The sequence below is a fragment of the Myotis nattereri genome, assembly GCF_964212035.1.
Source record: "Myotis nattereri genome assembly, chromosome: 17".
NCBI classification, from domain to species: domain Eukaryota; kingdom Metazoa; phylum Chordata; class Mammalia; order Chiroptera; family Vespertilionidae; genus Myotis; species Myotis nattereri.
This window is the reverse complement of record NC_138092.1, coordinates 15,566,292-15,580,878: the sequence shown is the minus strand read 5'-3', so window position 1 is coordinate 15,580,878 and position 14,587 is coordinate 15,566,292. Positions and strand designations below refer to the sequence as shown.

At 36.9% G+C, this 14,587-nt stretch overlaps 1 protein-coding gene across 1 annotated transcript in view; it reads right to left on the bottom strand.

Moving 5' to 3' along the window:
* Window positions 1–14,587, bottom strand: part of ZFPM2 (zinc finger protein, FOG family member 2) — a 314,865-nt gene that overhangs the window by 207,089 nt on the left and 93,189 nt on the right. The window contains exon 2 of the mRNA XM_081111219.1: window positions 3,949–4,067. Coding sequence (XP_080967345.1) covers window positions 3,949–3,972 — 24 coding nt within the window. The 5' untranslated portion in view covers window positions 3,973–4,067. The remainder of the gene's footprint in view (window positions 1–3,948; window positions 4,068–14,587) is intronic.

Genomic DNA, 14,587 nt, shown 5'->3' with positions numbered 1-14,587 from the left:
CCTATGTGTTCTGTTTCTCTGCAGAATCCTGACTAACACAGTCCTTGAAAACAGTCAAATTTGGGCATGTAAAATCAGGAAACAACAAAGGTCTGCAATTTTGCTTGTTTAATTTGGAGTGTCTTTTCTGTTTTAAACTTGATAGATTATTATGGGCCCGGTTTGTATGGTGATTGAGCAATAAGAGTAGTTATTATTTATTGATAACTCACACATGCCACCTCATTTAGTCTTCACAAAAATAATCCCTGTCAGCAAGGTAGTATTATGATCCCTGCATGACAGATAAAATTTCTAAGACACTAATTGATGTCAACATGGGTTCTGGAGTCTAGGTTGACCTTGGACTAGTTATTTAAGGTCCCCAAGCAGCAGTTTCCTCCACTGCGACAAAGGAGATAAACACTCTTGTATGATGTGCGTGTGCAAGAATTAAATGAGATGTAAAAGCACTTTTACCCATATCTGGCCCAATGAAAGTATTAACTATATGCTGCTATTTATTATTAAACCATGAAAGTATGCAGTATCTAACAAGATCATGTGGTGTGGGCAAAAGATGATTTACTTTTATGTTCAGTGTATTATATGCTTCCAAGAATAACTTCTTGTCAAATCAGTTTGTTCGGTGTTTCCATATAGCACATATTTCTTGAAATGTTCCGTGTACATCCAAATGCCTGGTACGATGCAAAGGCGTCCTGCAGAAGGTGGCATATTGCTAATGCACTTCAAGATGGGGACTTGAAAGATATAAAAAGGATTTGACATCTGGCATGGTGACTCAATTAATTACAGTGTTGGATTAATTAGTGTGCTGAATCTCCTGAGCCAACACCATGAGTCAGACCAGAGTAATATTACATTGGCTGGCGAATAAACAATTTAAAAGTATGTGCTAAATCCAAACTGATGCAAGGTTGGGTAAGGAAGAGTTAGCAGGCCAGATATTTTATAACAAGGAAAATTTATCTTCACGATATAAAATGCATATTCAAGTGTTAACCGCACTATAAAGAGAATTAAAATTGCAGGTGCCTTTGAATTAACTCATAACTGCTCAACTAGACTGTGAGGAATCAGAAAAAAATATTTTGCCTAAAGTAAAAAAAAAAAAGCATACCTCTAATTAGTGATGTAATTAGTGATATTTTCTCCCAGAGATTTTTTTATCAATTGAAAATTTCTGTAAAAAAATGGCCAATAATTTTATCATGCTAAAATCAGTTTGCAAATGCTTTTGAGGAGGCAAGATGGCACGGTTTTAAAACTGCAGAGTCTAGAAATAAAAGGACTAAGTTTTTATTTTCTTATCTTTAAAATGCAATTAAAAAAGCCAAATTTACAAGTTTGTTTTGAAGATTACATGAGCTAATCCATTTCCAACTCTCCATACAGTGTGTAGAGAAGAATACGTGTGTGGTATATGCTAACCATCTGTTCTACAGAACTAAGAGTAGCACACCAGTAGTACTGGTAGAATTTCATGACATAAACTATATGTGAATTCTGGAAAAGAATGATATTGAAAAAGAAAAATAGTTTTAAAGTACAACTAAGCAAAGTAACTAAGTTTTTCAATAGATAAATCATTTAAGAAAATAAGATAGGTTAGATATTTAACTAAGAGAAAATAAGAAAAGAAGGGTATTAAGATTATTTTTTATAAAGAACTACTACCCACTACTGGTTTTTGATACCCCAAAGAGTATTCATACACTCCAAAGAGTTTCAAAAATTCTGAAAACTTTATATCTAAAAATCAAATACTTTGAAAAATATAAAACATGACATAAAATAGGTTTAGAGTGGTACAGGACTAGGGAAAAAAAGCCAAAATGATATCATCTGTCAAAAAAATTATTCAGGAAATTACTTCACTGACAAACTTTCACAGATAGATTTTCCACACATCCAAATTTAGGATATGCTAAAAATGTATAAAAGCACCACTCTACATATATGTAGATAATGACAAAAAGAGTAATAAAAATTTGCATTTCTCTATAGATATTAGAAGGGGAAAATGTTCATTTCTTGCATCAGTAATTGGTGCCACTTCAGTGCCATTACACTTTTGAAGAACTATCAGAGAAATGACTACAGGTTGTGTTGGCATCTGATATGAGTGATGAATAAGATAAATATCTTCTTGCCTAAAACATTATCAACAGTGCTAGACAACCAATAGAAACCTCCAGATAAATGGATTTAGAATAGCATTTAACTCAACCTATGATGTTTAGACAATTTTATTCTTTTTGACTTTGCTTGAGAAATCAGTAAAGGAATCAATAGGACTGTCTATGAATACATCTCTACCAAGCAAGGCCTGCAGTGTGTGGAGGGCCACATCTCAAAATCTTGTTGAAATAGGTGCCCTGGATCACCAAGAATTAAACTGCCTAGGTTATTAAATGTTGAGCCCCTCCTATCAACTTGTTCCTTAAAAAATGTAAAATCTCTTGCTTCATCCTTTTATGGAAAATACGTGAGTATAGGAAGTAAAAAGCACACCCCAAACATCTCACATGTTAATTAAAAGTTTGGTGACACAAATATTTCCTATTTATTCCACTCATTACTGTTAGCTGAACCAGTAACCTCTGTCTCATCCGCATGGCATGGGATAAGCAGAGATCTATGCATGTCAGTTTCTTTCATGCAATAACTTGAACAAGAAATTTCGTTCATGTGATACGTTGAAGAAGAAATGCAGTCTTGGTGAGTTCCGCACATTAGTCAAAACCCCTCTGGGAGTTTTTATATCTCCGCAGTGTAGATAAGGTCAGTTAGTAGCCAGGAGACTCTCCCTACATACATGGAATTTAGAGAGAGTATAATTTCTGGATCTCCTAAAGAACATAAGACCTTTTCCCCACAAATTTTAGCCTTTTGAATTATCACATAATTACTAGGACCTGTGAATGTTACATAACATAGCAAAGAAAAATTATAGAAGTAGATGGAATTAAAGTTGCTAAATAGCTGAACTTAAAATAGATTCTCCTTGATTACCCATGTGGGCTCAGTGTAATCACAAAGGTTCTTAAATGTAAGAGAGGAAGACAGGAGAGTCAGGGTCAAAATGTGGACACCACAAAGACTCTCTCAGTGACAGCGGGCTTTGAAGAGAGAAGGGAGGCCATAGCCAAGGACTGTGGGCAGCCCAGAGAAGCTGGGAAGGCGAAGAAAACAGACTGTCCCCTAGAGACTCCCCAAAGGAATTCAGTCCTACAGACACCTTGATTTTCAGCCCAGTGAGAGATTCATTCCAAACTCCAAATCTTCAGAACTGCAAGATGATAAATTTGTGTTGCTTTAATCCACCAAGTTTGTGGCCATTTGCGATAGCAACAGTGGGAAACTAATATACCCAATTAAGAAATGAAGTTTAAATGTAACCAAGCATCTCATCTTTCCATGACTTTTAAAAACATCTAATTCATCAGTTGTCTATATAATCTTACGTAGAGGCAAACTTTCTGATCTCAGAACTTAGAAAAACACACAAAAAACTTAACAACAAATATTATGCTAATCATTCATCCTTGCTCGTATGGGCACAAAGAGTACTACCGAGGAATAGCAAGGTTGCTTATTTCTTGCTCTTCATGTAAACCTGTAATGTATGACAATTAATTTGCGTCATCTTAAAAACAAAAGCATTTGTATGTATTATTAAATGTGAATAGTATTAGTCTGGCTAAGCTGATAAAGCAACAACGTTATAAATTACCTTACTAAACAACCATTTAGTAATGATTAACCTGTTTCCTTCTAAATTCTGCGTATATTACTGTCAGAGACAAACCACTTGGAAAATATCCAAGTGTTGGGTCCATGAATAAGAAAAAAATAATCCCTGTTCTTTTTAGTGATTTCACTGGGAAGCAAACAGATAATTTCTGAGCAATGACAAAATATTGAGTTAGAACATCCACATACCAAGGAATTATTATTCAGGTCCATCTTCCCAGCGAATGGGCCCCAGGTTGTTCCCACAGGAAGTTGCTGCCGACTCTGAATTTTCCGTTCCCCATCTTTCTGACAGACCTCCAGCTCTCCTGCAAAGGATGGAAACAAGTATTTTCACTTGTGAGCTTTAACAACAGCCACCTCTTTTTGTGCGTTTGCTTTATGTGCACAATACCCTCAGCACTCATATAAAGAGAATTAATTATGCTTGTCTAAAAAACCAACTGATCTTATTATCCTAGGAGGAAAATAAAATTTGTCCTTATAATTGTATTCAAATTTAGTCCCATTTTTTTCTTGCACCTTTGCACACACATCATCTACTGAAGTCAATTCTATTTAGCAAGTCCTTAAGAACCAGAAATAATAATACTTCCTCAAAAGGCATTGGTCCAATGCCGAAACAGATAGACAAGAAACATTAGGACAATGAGGTAGAGCTTAAATTCTTAAATGTCATCACCAATATAAGTAAAAAATTACAACTAAAGATATCTATCTTAGGCAGTAATTTTACTATAGTTATCCAAGACTTGAACAAAATCAGGAATTTTTTTTAAAGTACTTGATAATTTTCTAAAATTTTACTAGTTCCAATGAATAAAAACATCTACATGTATAAAAAATAGAGATACATGTTTTTCCCAAATTAGAAAGGTTTGGTCAAAGTCATTTAAAAATTTTTTTCATCTAAAAATATGTTTGTATTGCTTTTAGAGAGAGAGGAAGGGAGAGAGAAAGAAAAACCTGGATGTGAGAGAGAAATATCAATAGGTTGCCTCTTGTCTAATGATGGAACCCCCAGCCCAGGTATGTGCTGTGACCAGGAATCGAACCCACAACCTTTTTGGTATATGGCATGAAGCTCCAACTGACTGAGTCACCCGGCCAGGGCCAAAGTTATTTTTATATTTAGTGCTTTAGGTAAGATTCTGTGTTAGCAAGAGAGTTTGTTTGAGAGATAAATGAATTAATAAAAAATTACAGGAGAGCTTCAAAACTTCAAAGAATGGCCACCAGCCTAAACACTTTGGGGAATTAACAAAAAAAATCTTAATCCGGAATTGGAGCCTCTCTCTTTAAATAATTTAATATATGCTATGTATGCCGTAAAAGTATCACCATACCATATTATCACACCAAAATTTTATCTTTTAATAAATTAATAATATAAGTTATTAGTTTTTTTAAATATATTTTATTGATATTTTACAGAGAGGAAGGGAGAGGAATAGAGAGTTACAAACATCGATGAGAGAGAAACATCAATCAGCTGCCTCCTGCACAACTCGTACTGAGGATGTGCCTGCAACTAAGGTATATGCCCTTGACCGGAATCAAACCTGGGACCTTTCAGTCCACAGGCTGACGCTCTATCCACTGAGCCAAACCGGTTAGGGCATTATTAGTTTTTTTTAATGGTGTTTCTTCTCAGCCTGCTCAGCAGCAGATATAAAAATGGGAAGGACTGGAATAGGAAGACGTCTAAGTGGAAATCCATACAGAATAGGAAGTTGAGGAAAATCCTAAATAGAATATAATGTATTCAGTAATTAAATTTTCTAAATGATGTAAGCCATGGTAGGTAACATATTATGAAAATCTTGCCTTAATCTTGTCCTAGTTTTTTTTTTTTTTTTAAGTCAACAACTATCTTTAAATATGAACACCTAATCATGATGATTTTAAAAGAAAAACCATCAACCTGAGTTCAATTATATCCCTCATTTATATCTCTATGTCTGTGTCACTTCCTTTGAATAGTTAAAATACCAGACATTACATTTCATGTTTTATGACTGCTTATCCCCAAAACCAAGATCAAAGTATATAAATCATAATCAGCTAAATATTGTGTAATCATTAAATTGTGTCCATTATAAAATAGAAAAATATCTGCAACTGAACAATAAACATGTAATAGAAATAATTCCATATTCACAGGGGAAAGATTCAAATTTAAAGACTGCACCTCTATTCTCCTTCCTCACACTCCCTTTCTCTCCCAATTGTCAATAAACTCAAAATGGAAGAATTCATTGAATTCATTAAGGTTAGATAAAAACCTCCCAATTTTTTCAGTAGCTCATATGATTAGTAATGAAGAAATAGACCCAGAAAGGTTCAGTATACTTGAGCTTCTAAAGAATGGTTTTAGAAATAGTTTACCTACGTTAAATAATATATTAGTGCTTTAAAAAAATCAAATCATGAAGCTTATTCAGAATTCAAGGAATACAGAACAATAAAAGCTTGTTATTGTGTATGTGGAATAACAAACCCATTTCTGAGATTTGTCCCTGAAATTGTTTTTCATTTCTGTACAGCCACTTTGATTAATGCATTGGAATCAAAGACCTTGCCTAGAAACATTCTCAAAGACAGAGCACAGATAACAATCTACTATGATGTCAAAAAGAAATAGGTGGGAAATGTCCATAAAGTAAGCATATTTATGCGATATAAGAGTCACTTAAATCTTTAGACTATTTCTTCTATTAGAAAAGAAACTTTTATTTCAACCTGATCGTTCTTAGTATTTTCACCCATACTTACATTTTAAACAACGCCTGTACCATTTACCATTTAAAGGTAAAATACACTTCAACCCTTAGCTAAACTCTAGTTAAGACTGTTGTTTTCTACATAAAGATGATGCCCAAATAATTTGCTCGTTTTTACACAGTAAAAAATAGTCATGTCACATTTAAGAGGAATCATGAGAATCTTTGAAAACCCTTTTAAAAAGTAATTCATCCTCTTTTTCTGCCACTGACATTTTTCATTTGAAGAGGGCTCAGACTCAAACAGTGACTTCTTATCTATGCCAGTGGATTTACAAGCAGCTTTGTCTTTTAATGGATTAATAATTACAAACTTAGGGTAGATCATAAAGTGATACCCAAATATATCCCAAATTTTGGAGGTGTCTTCCTACAATGCTTTAAAATTTTAAATAGATCACAAATACTTTATGAGCTCTTAGAGATGGCCATAACAGAGAGTCCAGTAACCATTCAAGCTATCAAGTCAATCATTTCAACTTCATTAGACCAGCAAGCAAATCCCAGTCTCCTTTCTGGCCTGTTAGAAGTTATTTCAAAGTTTGGGAAAAATCCTTTCTGTTGCTGCAATAGTTAAATAAAAGTATTCATTTATTCACAACAGCATTATAGAACTGCAAAAAAAAATATAGAAAATTATTAGCATTTAGATGGTACAAAGGTTACAAAGGTTAATGACAGCAAGAGAAATAAGACATTGTACAAATGGAAGTTATATTTATTTTAACTTCCAGCTGCTTAAGAGTATGATATTTTTAATTTTTTCAATGATTAATACATGTCATAAAATAGAGGAAACATTATTGCATTAAAAGTAAGAAGATTGATTTTTAGCCCCAATTCTATCCAGTAACCAGCTGAATTGCCATGAATATGTTAAATCTTTTCTGAGTCGTTGGTTCTTCACTGTTAAAGAGGGGTTTTCACTCACTTGCCATTTGGTAAGGTGTCCATGGCACCATGACTTTCTTTCCCCAGATGTGACATATTATGAGAGAAAGAGTACTTGGGCTGATGGTCAAAGACCCAGGTCCTAGCACCACCTTATCATAAAGTGGATGTTTGATTCGAAAAGATCAGAGATTTCAAAATCAGAAAGCAAAGCTTTTATTTGATTTGTTTATTCATTCTTTTTGCCTCCATTTATTGGTTTATTCCTTCATTTAGCCTGCTAATATTGATTGGGTATCTACTAAATACCAGACACTGGGTGACACTCAAGCATAAAATGAAAAACAAATCTAGCCGCTGGATACATTTCAGAAATTGTAATATATAAGGCCTGGGAAGTAGAAGCTGTAGAATTGAGTGATTATTCAGATTTTAGGAGTTACAGAAGCAACAATGCAATAATGATGTTTAAGTATCTGGCTTAGGCCAGTGGGCCCACGGTCCTGTACCTATTGAGACTGGGAACATGGGGGCGAAGGGGGAGACTTAGGGATAAGATGAAGAGCTATAATTGTAAAATACGTAGCTGTAAGGAAAACAAGAGGTGATTTTTAGATGGGCAGGTGCAAGGCTGGGCTCAGAAGCAAGGCCATGGCAAGAATGATAACTATTGGCATTTAGTCATTAATTAAAATGAGTATATGGTAATAAAAGCCATAAGATAGTTGATCTAGGAGACCGTGCATATTGATAAGATGAAAGGACCTAGGACAGAGTTCCAAGGATCTTCTAAAGGCGGAGTGATGGAAGAGCAGGCACAGAAAATTTAGAAAGGCAAAAGAATAAAAAATAAACTAAACATGGTACCACAGCAGGCAATGGGTTGATTAAGAATTTAAAGAAGAAGGGATCAATCAAGTAATGTGAAAATGTATGAGAGTAATGGGAGTAAGAAAGGGACTAGAAAGATTCCTTTTGGTAAGATGACGAGCCGGGGTATCTGGAGTGAAAGGAGTTTTATAGACTGAGAGGCCAGGACACAAACTAGAATAGGTTCAAACTTGAATTCTAGAAGAGTAAATGGAACAAGTCAGGTGATCCCAAGCAAGTTCCTTAACCCTTTGTACTTCACAATATGGTATTGTAAATAGAAACCTCAATACCATATGGTTGCTAGGAGAATTAACTCAGATAACATATGCAAAGTACCTAATAATTATTTACTGTTTCACCCAAAAGAAATCAAAGCATTCTAAGAGTGTGTTCACATATTTCTAGCATCACATCTAACCATTCACCAGGGTCTGTGGTCACATTCTGTCTTTAACACACCTATATGAAATACTCCCCGTCCCTTGATTAGCATCCTTTCAAATATCTCCTGGATCCATATTTCTTACGAGCATTTTCCAGGTATTTATCAATTCAGATGTAGATGACCAACCAGCCTCAATTCACTCTACGGCTCCAATTCTGACTGCCAATCACTATCAGGATAAACTTATCAAAACTACACTTCCATCATGTCACTCGTTGGTGAAATTACTTCACTGGCTCCCTTTTGACCATCCAACTTGAACTTCTATGTCTGACTCTGAATCATATCACAACATTGCTCCACGGTGTCTGGCTGACTTTCTGTTCTACTCCCCAGAATATGTTCTCCTTTCATCTAATCAGGAAAGTCTTCGGCGTGCCTTCCTCATTGTCTCCTGTCTAACTCCCACACCTTTCTGAGAATTGTTCCCTCTACCTGGCAAGCACACTGTCCTCCGGGTGCCTTGACAAACCCTACTAATGTTGCAAGATCAATCCCAAAGCTAATCTCTTGAAACTTCTTTGAACCCCAGAACAAACTGAGTTCTCCTTCCCTAACAGCCCCATGGTATTACAGTCCCAAACCACACAGTTTTGTGTTAATTACTTCTTAGTAGTGTCCCCTTGATAACTTCTTTCACCTCGACACAAGTAAAAACATCATGAACTTCAGGTATATTTTGTATTTCTGTTTATTCTCTGGTAATTAATACGGGTTATGCCATGCAGTAATCGCAAAGTACAAACTGAACACTGAGCTGACTGGGTGAGATTTTCATAAGATCATAAACTCCATTTGAGTACAGTTAACGTGGACTTTAAAAACAAAAAAACTGTCTTAATATGTGTCTTCTTTGAATTATAACCACCTTATGTTTCATTTGTTCAACATTTTATTATATTCATACACATTTTACCTCGTTTGTGAAATAGAGAGCAAAATAAAAAATATTTTTCTCTTGTGCCCAGTTTATATTTTTACAGCGATTCTTCAAAAAGAAGCCTTTTTTTTTTTTTTTAACATACTGGGTAAGTGCACACAAAATATTTGAGACACATAGGATGGACTAATCAATTTTGGTAAAAGATAATATTGTTAGTGCTGAGGGCTGTTTCTCTTATCTTCTTGATAATGCATACTTTTAAAAGTCTGTGATTACTCAAAGACTTATGATAGCTTCACTTAAAAAAAAAAAAAAGCCCTAAGTCAGAAATCACTACCAAACATACTGCGGCTTTTAAGATATCACCCCACTTTTTTTGCCCAAGCAAAAGAAATTTCCTAGTGGAAAGAAATACTTAAAATCATGAGAGAGATACTCAAATCTTTTTCCATTGAAGGTGCTATCGAGCCATCATTTTGTTTCTTTTTAATGGGGTCCTTTTGATGCCTCTTTAGAAAGCAAAGTATATGAGAAGCGTAGCACACCAAAGGGGAACAGACACGCTGTGGGCCTTTTAGCACAGTTATCAGCAATCATGCTTCAACCAAGCTTAGCATTAAGTTGATGACATAAATGCATATGGTATTTACAGAACATCGCTTAACTCCAGGCTCAGATTTCACGGGACATCGCTGCAAGTAAATGAGATGACAGGAGATCCTGTTTCATTTGCCGAAAATAAACTTTGGATTGGTTTGAACTTGGTTTTAGAGATATTTAACCAAATGTTAAAGCAGCCCACATGAATGGGTTCATAATGTTAACCAGGCCTTTCTAGAGCAGAAAGCTAGAGTGTCAGAACCCACATTTTTATTTGCTCCATGGTTGGAAAAACAGTATACATCATGGTATCAAACATGGGCAGCCCCGAAGGCATGCTGAGTTCAAAAAGCGCTCAAAGATTCAAGACATCTCTAAACATGTTCAAAGTCAGCCAAGGTGGCTGAGCTCTGGCAGAGCTCTGGCCGTCTTATGGTTTAACCATTTGACAGCTGCTAGCCAGATACATACGGGGATTAGGTGGTCATTTTACTGCTCGTTATCTTCACAGTCAAACTGCAGTCTGGTCACGGCATTAGTGACAGCACATCTCATCTGCGTTTTTAAGACAAATAGTGCCTTTATAGGATGCTTTGTGGATCCATCTCGAAGCTTGGTTTGGCAAGGAAATGAGACTCCATGGCCAGTGGCGGCAAATCGCCTTATTGGGATCCGTTTTCTAATTTTCCTTCTCAATTTTTGAGTCATGCAGTCATCATACACACTAAACCACAGTTTTGAACATAAACTTGAAATACGACATTCCCTATTCAAGTCCTCCAGTCAAACCCTGATAAATCAGGCTGGCCATGCAGCGATCTTATCCCTTCTGACTCTTTAATAAATCGAACCTTGTAAGTTCGTACTGTTGGAAGTTGTCACTAAATGAAATTGTGACCTTATCCGGCACATGAACTTATCCTGCTGACAACTACATTTATTGTGTGGATAAGGTGGGGGAGAAAAAAAATAATAACGGGAAAAATGAGATATTTGATAATTCTGATCTTAGCCATACGTAACTCTAACAGATGAGATCTTTTTGGTGTTCCTTTAATGATTTGCCAAAGACGAGTCTCTACTTAGAGAAAAATGCTCACCCCAGGTAAGTGCTGGGGGCACCGCAGCTGGTATTAAAAGTGCATGAAGAGGTACGGGGTGACAGCCGCGAATCCCAAGCTATTAGTCTAACACAAAAAGCCCTGAATTAGCTTGTAATTGCACCGGGAAAGATAACATAATGGTGGTGGCAAAATAGAAACATTCCCTTTCCACATCAGGCATTCAGTGCCTAACAACTCTAAAGCAAGACCCTGGAATGGTCTAAACCCTAGAGCAGGTTAAATCACGGCAGTTCTTCAGAATGCAAAATGCACCCATTGGCTCTCGTTTCTAAAAAGTCTTAGAAATCAATGCGTACCGCACTGTTTAAGAAGCAAATGAGCATGCATGTGCTACCAAATAATGGCATGTATTACCAGCTCAGGGAGCTTTTCCTTCCTTATTCTGCCTGGTCTTAAGGATTCATGTCTGGGCATTCTTTCTATCCTCAGGCCCCTGGAAACCTATCAATGATCATTTTCAGGACAGAAAAATAGGAGAGATAAAGTATGGTTCTAGGATTAGGTAGTAGTAGTATTGGGAATAAAGTAGAAAATTCAAGATTTAAAAAAAACAACACACACACACCATGATATGAAGTAACTAGAAAGCCACAACCTGCATATTCACGTACAAAATAAGTTTTATATGCAGAGAACATGCTCAAGTGTGGGAGCAAGAAATTGCCATGTTCTGCCTTTTGCTCTATGGTCTGCTCCTATGAGTAACAGCAAAACTCCAGCTCAGCCCAGGTATCTGAAAATATTCACCTGGGGTACGACTCGCTTTGCTTTGGGGAATGTTTGGAAAAGTCACTAGAAGAAGGAGCTGCAGTTTCTGGACATGTTTCAGCCGCTGGAAGGAGGAGGGGGGCGTCATCAGTCTTTTGCTCAAGAAACCTGGCACAGTGTGCTTCTCCGCTGCCAGAAACCCTCCCTGACCTTCCAGACAACACTCCTCGTCACAGGCTGACCGAGTACCACTTCCTGATTCCAATCTCCAGCCACAGAGGGGAGGGTCTGCCTAGGGAGGAATCATCGTGGACAGGAGAGGTCTGGGCGAGCAGACACAGGAAACAGCAGTGGGGGAGCAGCAGCCAGGAGTCAGCCTACAGGCGGGAGGGCCACCGCCGGGTCACCGTCTGCAGAGCACTGGGCAGGGAAGGCCGGGTTTCTCCAGAAGGAGAAACTCCAAAGGAGATACTGTGGGTGAAAATCACCCCCAGATCCTGTTCGGCGAGAAAGAAGCAAGGAACAGCTTTCAAAGAACATTTAACACCAATGGACCTCATTGATATTCATGGTTCTACATTTTAGGCAACATTTATTTTTTTAACAATCCTCACTCAAGGACATGCGTAGAGAGAGGAAGAGAGAAACACTGATGTGAGAAAGAAACACCCACATGTGCTCCAACCAGCACACAGGCATGTGCCCTGGCATGGAATCGAACCGGCAACTTTCAGCATACAGGGTGATGCCCAACCATCCTAGCCACTCTAGCTATGCATGGGCAGCCTTTGCTTTTTGTCTGGTAAAGGCGTATGCTTTCTCATAAGTGGCGTTTATTCATTTAGAAGAAGATAGTGGGAGCACAAGGAAACTTTGCACAGGCCATTGCTTATGAGGTGTTTCTTCAGCCCAATGCCTATAAGAAACCCAGGTAGAGTCTTGTTTGCATGGTAAAATGGTATAGGTGCAGCCTGGAAGGAACGGTCTGTAAGAAGCTCCATTTGGGAGTGGGAAAGGGAAATTTGGGGTCATAATATGTGGAAACCAAGGGATACCAGAATGACTTGACAGGTGAACAAATAACATGAGAAAAACTACAACAATGCTTTGAAAGCTTTTCATCTAAATCAGGGAAGTAACAATGCACTCACGGAAATGTGCAGAAGGCTGGTCTAAAGTGGTATTCCATTATAGCTTTAAAGAATTTCATCCCGAGAACAAAATGTATAAGTATCACTAAAAGTGCTAAAAAAACATGAGTGAAAAACAGAACCATAAAGAGACTAAAAATTCCACATGTACAAATGACTATGGATCACAGGCTACTTGAGTTCTGCCAGTGCAGCACATATAACACCGAAATACTTTATGAAACCTCAATGTGGGTCCCAGAATTCAGAAGAATAAATACTGTGCAGACTAGACATTGAAGCATTAATGTAATTAATCAGCAAATGAATTCTCTAATTGTATGGCATCTTCAAGAAATTATATATATGCGTGTGTATATACACACATACACACACACACATACGTACATACATATATAGTTTGGAAATGTTTTAGTCTCTGGAAAGATTTAATATGTAGGCTAAAAAACTGGCACAAAGTTTCCTTTTTTATTTCTAAAGTCTGAACATGCATTGATGAAAATGTTATTAGTTTCAAAAACAAATACTTCCAAAAATATATTTCCTAAAGATCAAGCAAGCTGCAGTCATTTGCTTACACTTCTGGAGTCTTTCATGAATGCGTGTATACCTTCGCAGTTGCATATATACTTAAATTATGCATAACTGACAAGAGTAATTTTGCCCAAAGCAGGCTTCTTGACACTTTTGTTTCTTGGGTGCAGCACACAGTCCGTCTTCCTGTGTTCTGAAGGCTTTAGCTGTCTGGCATACAGCTGGAAATATTCATCATTAGTGTTATGTTTAAGCCTTACTGTCCTCTGAAATCTGCCTGTCACTCCTGCTGAACGCTTCCCTGATTCCTACAGCCTCTCTTTGCCAGATGGCCAGAGGTGGTCTCGCTTTTTGAACGACTGCAATGTTTGATTTTTAACTCTAAAATTTTTCATCATTTTCCTCCTGAAAATAGTGATTTGTATATACTCATTAGCTCTCTTTGTTGAATTTACTAGATATCCCCAAATGCTCTGTACGTGGTAGAGTTGCAGAAAATATAAAAGTGTGTGTGTGTTCATTGCCCTGGGTTAAAGGTATTTAAACAATCGATTTTTACATTCATGATACTTTTTTTTTTTTACATTATAACACACACTTCAATTGTCACTTCTCTGAGGAGTAAGCGGACAGCATAGGTCTAATTTTTACCATTTTACCATCTGATTTTTTGGGCTGGACTCAAAACTAAAGCAACTTAAGTGACAAAATTAGTAGGGAAGCTAGGACTCTGACCCTCTCATGCTCATTTTACTTTATCAAACGGCCTCTTTAAAAAAATTTTAACAACTTAACTAGGTGGAAGGATTGACCTGAAGCCCCAGTATCATATCAGC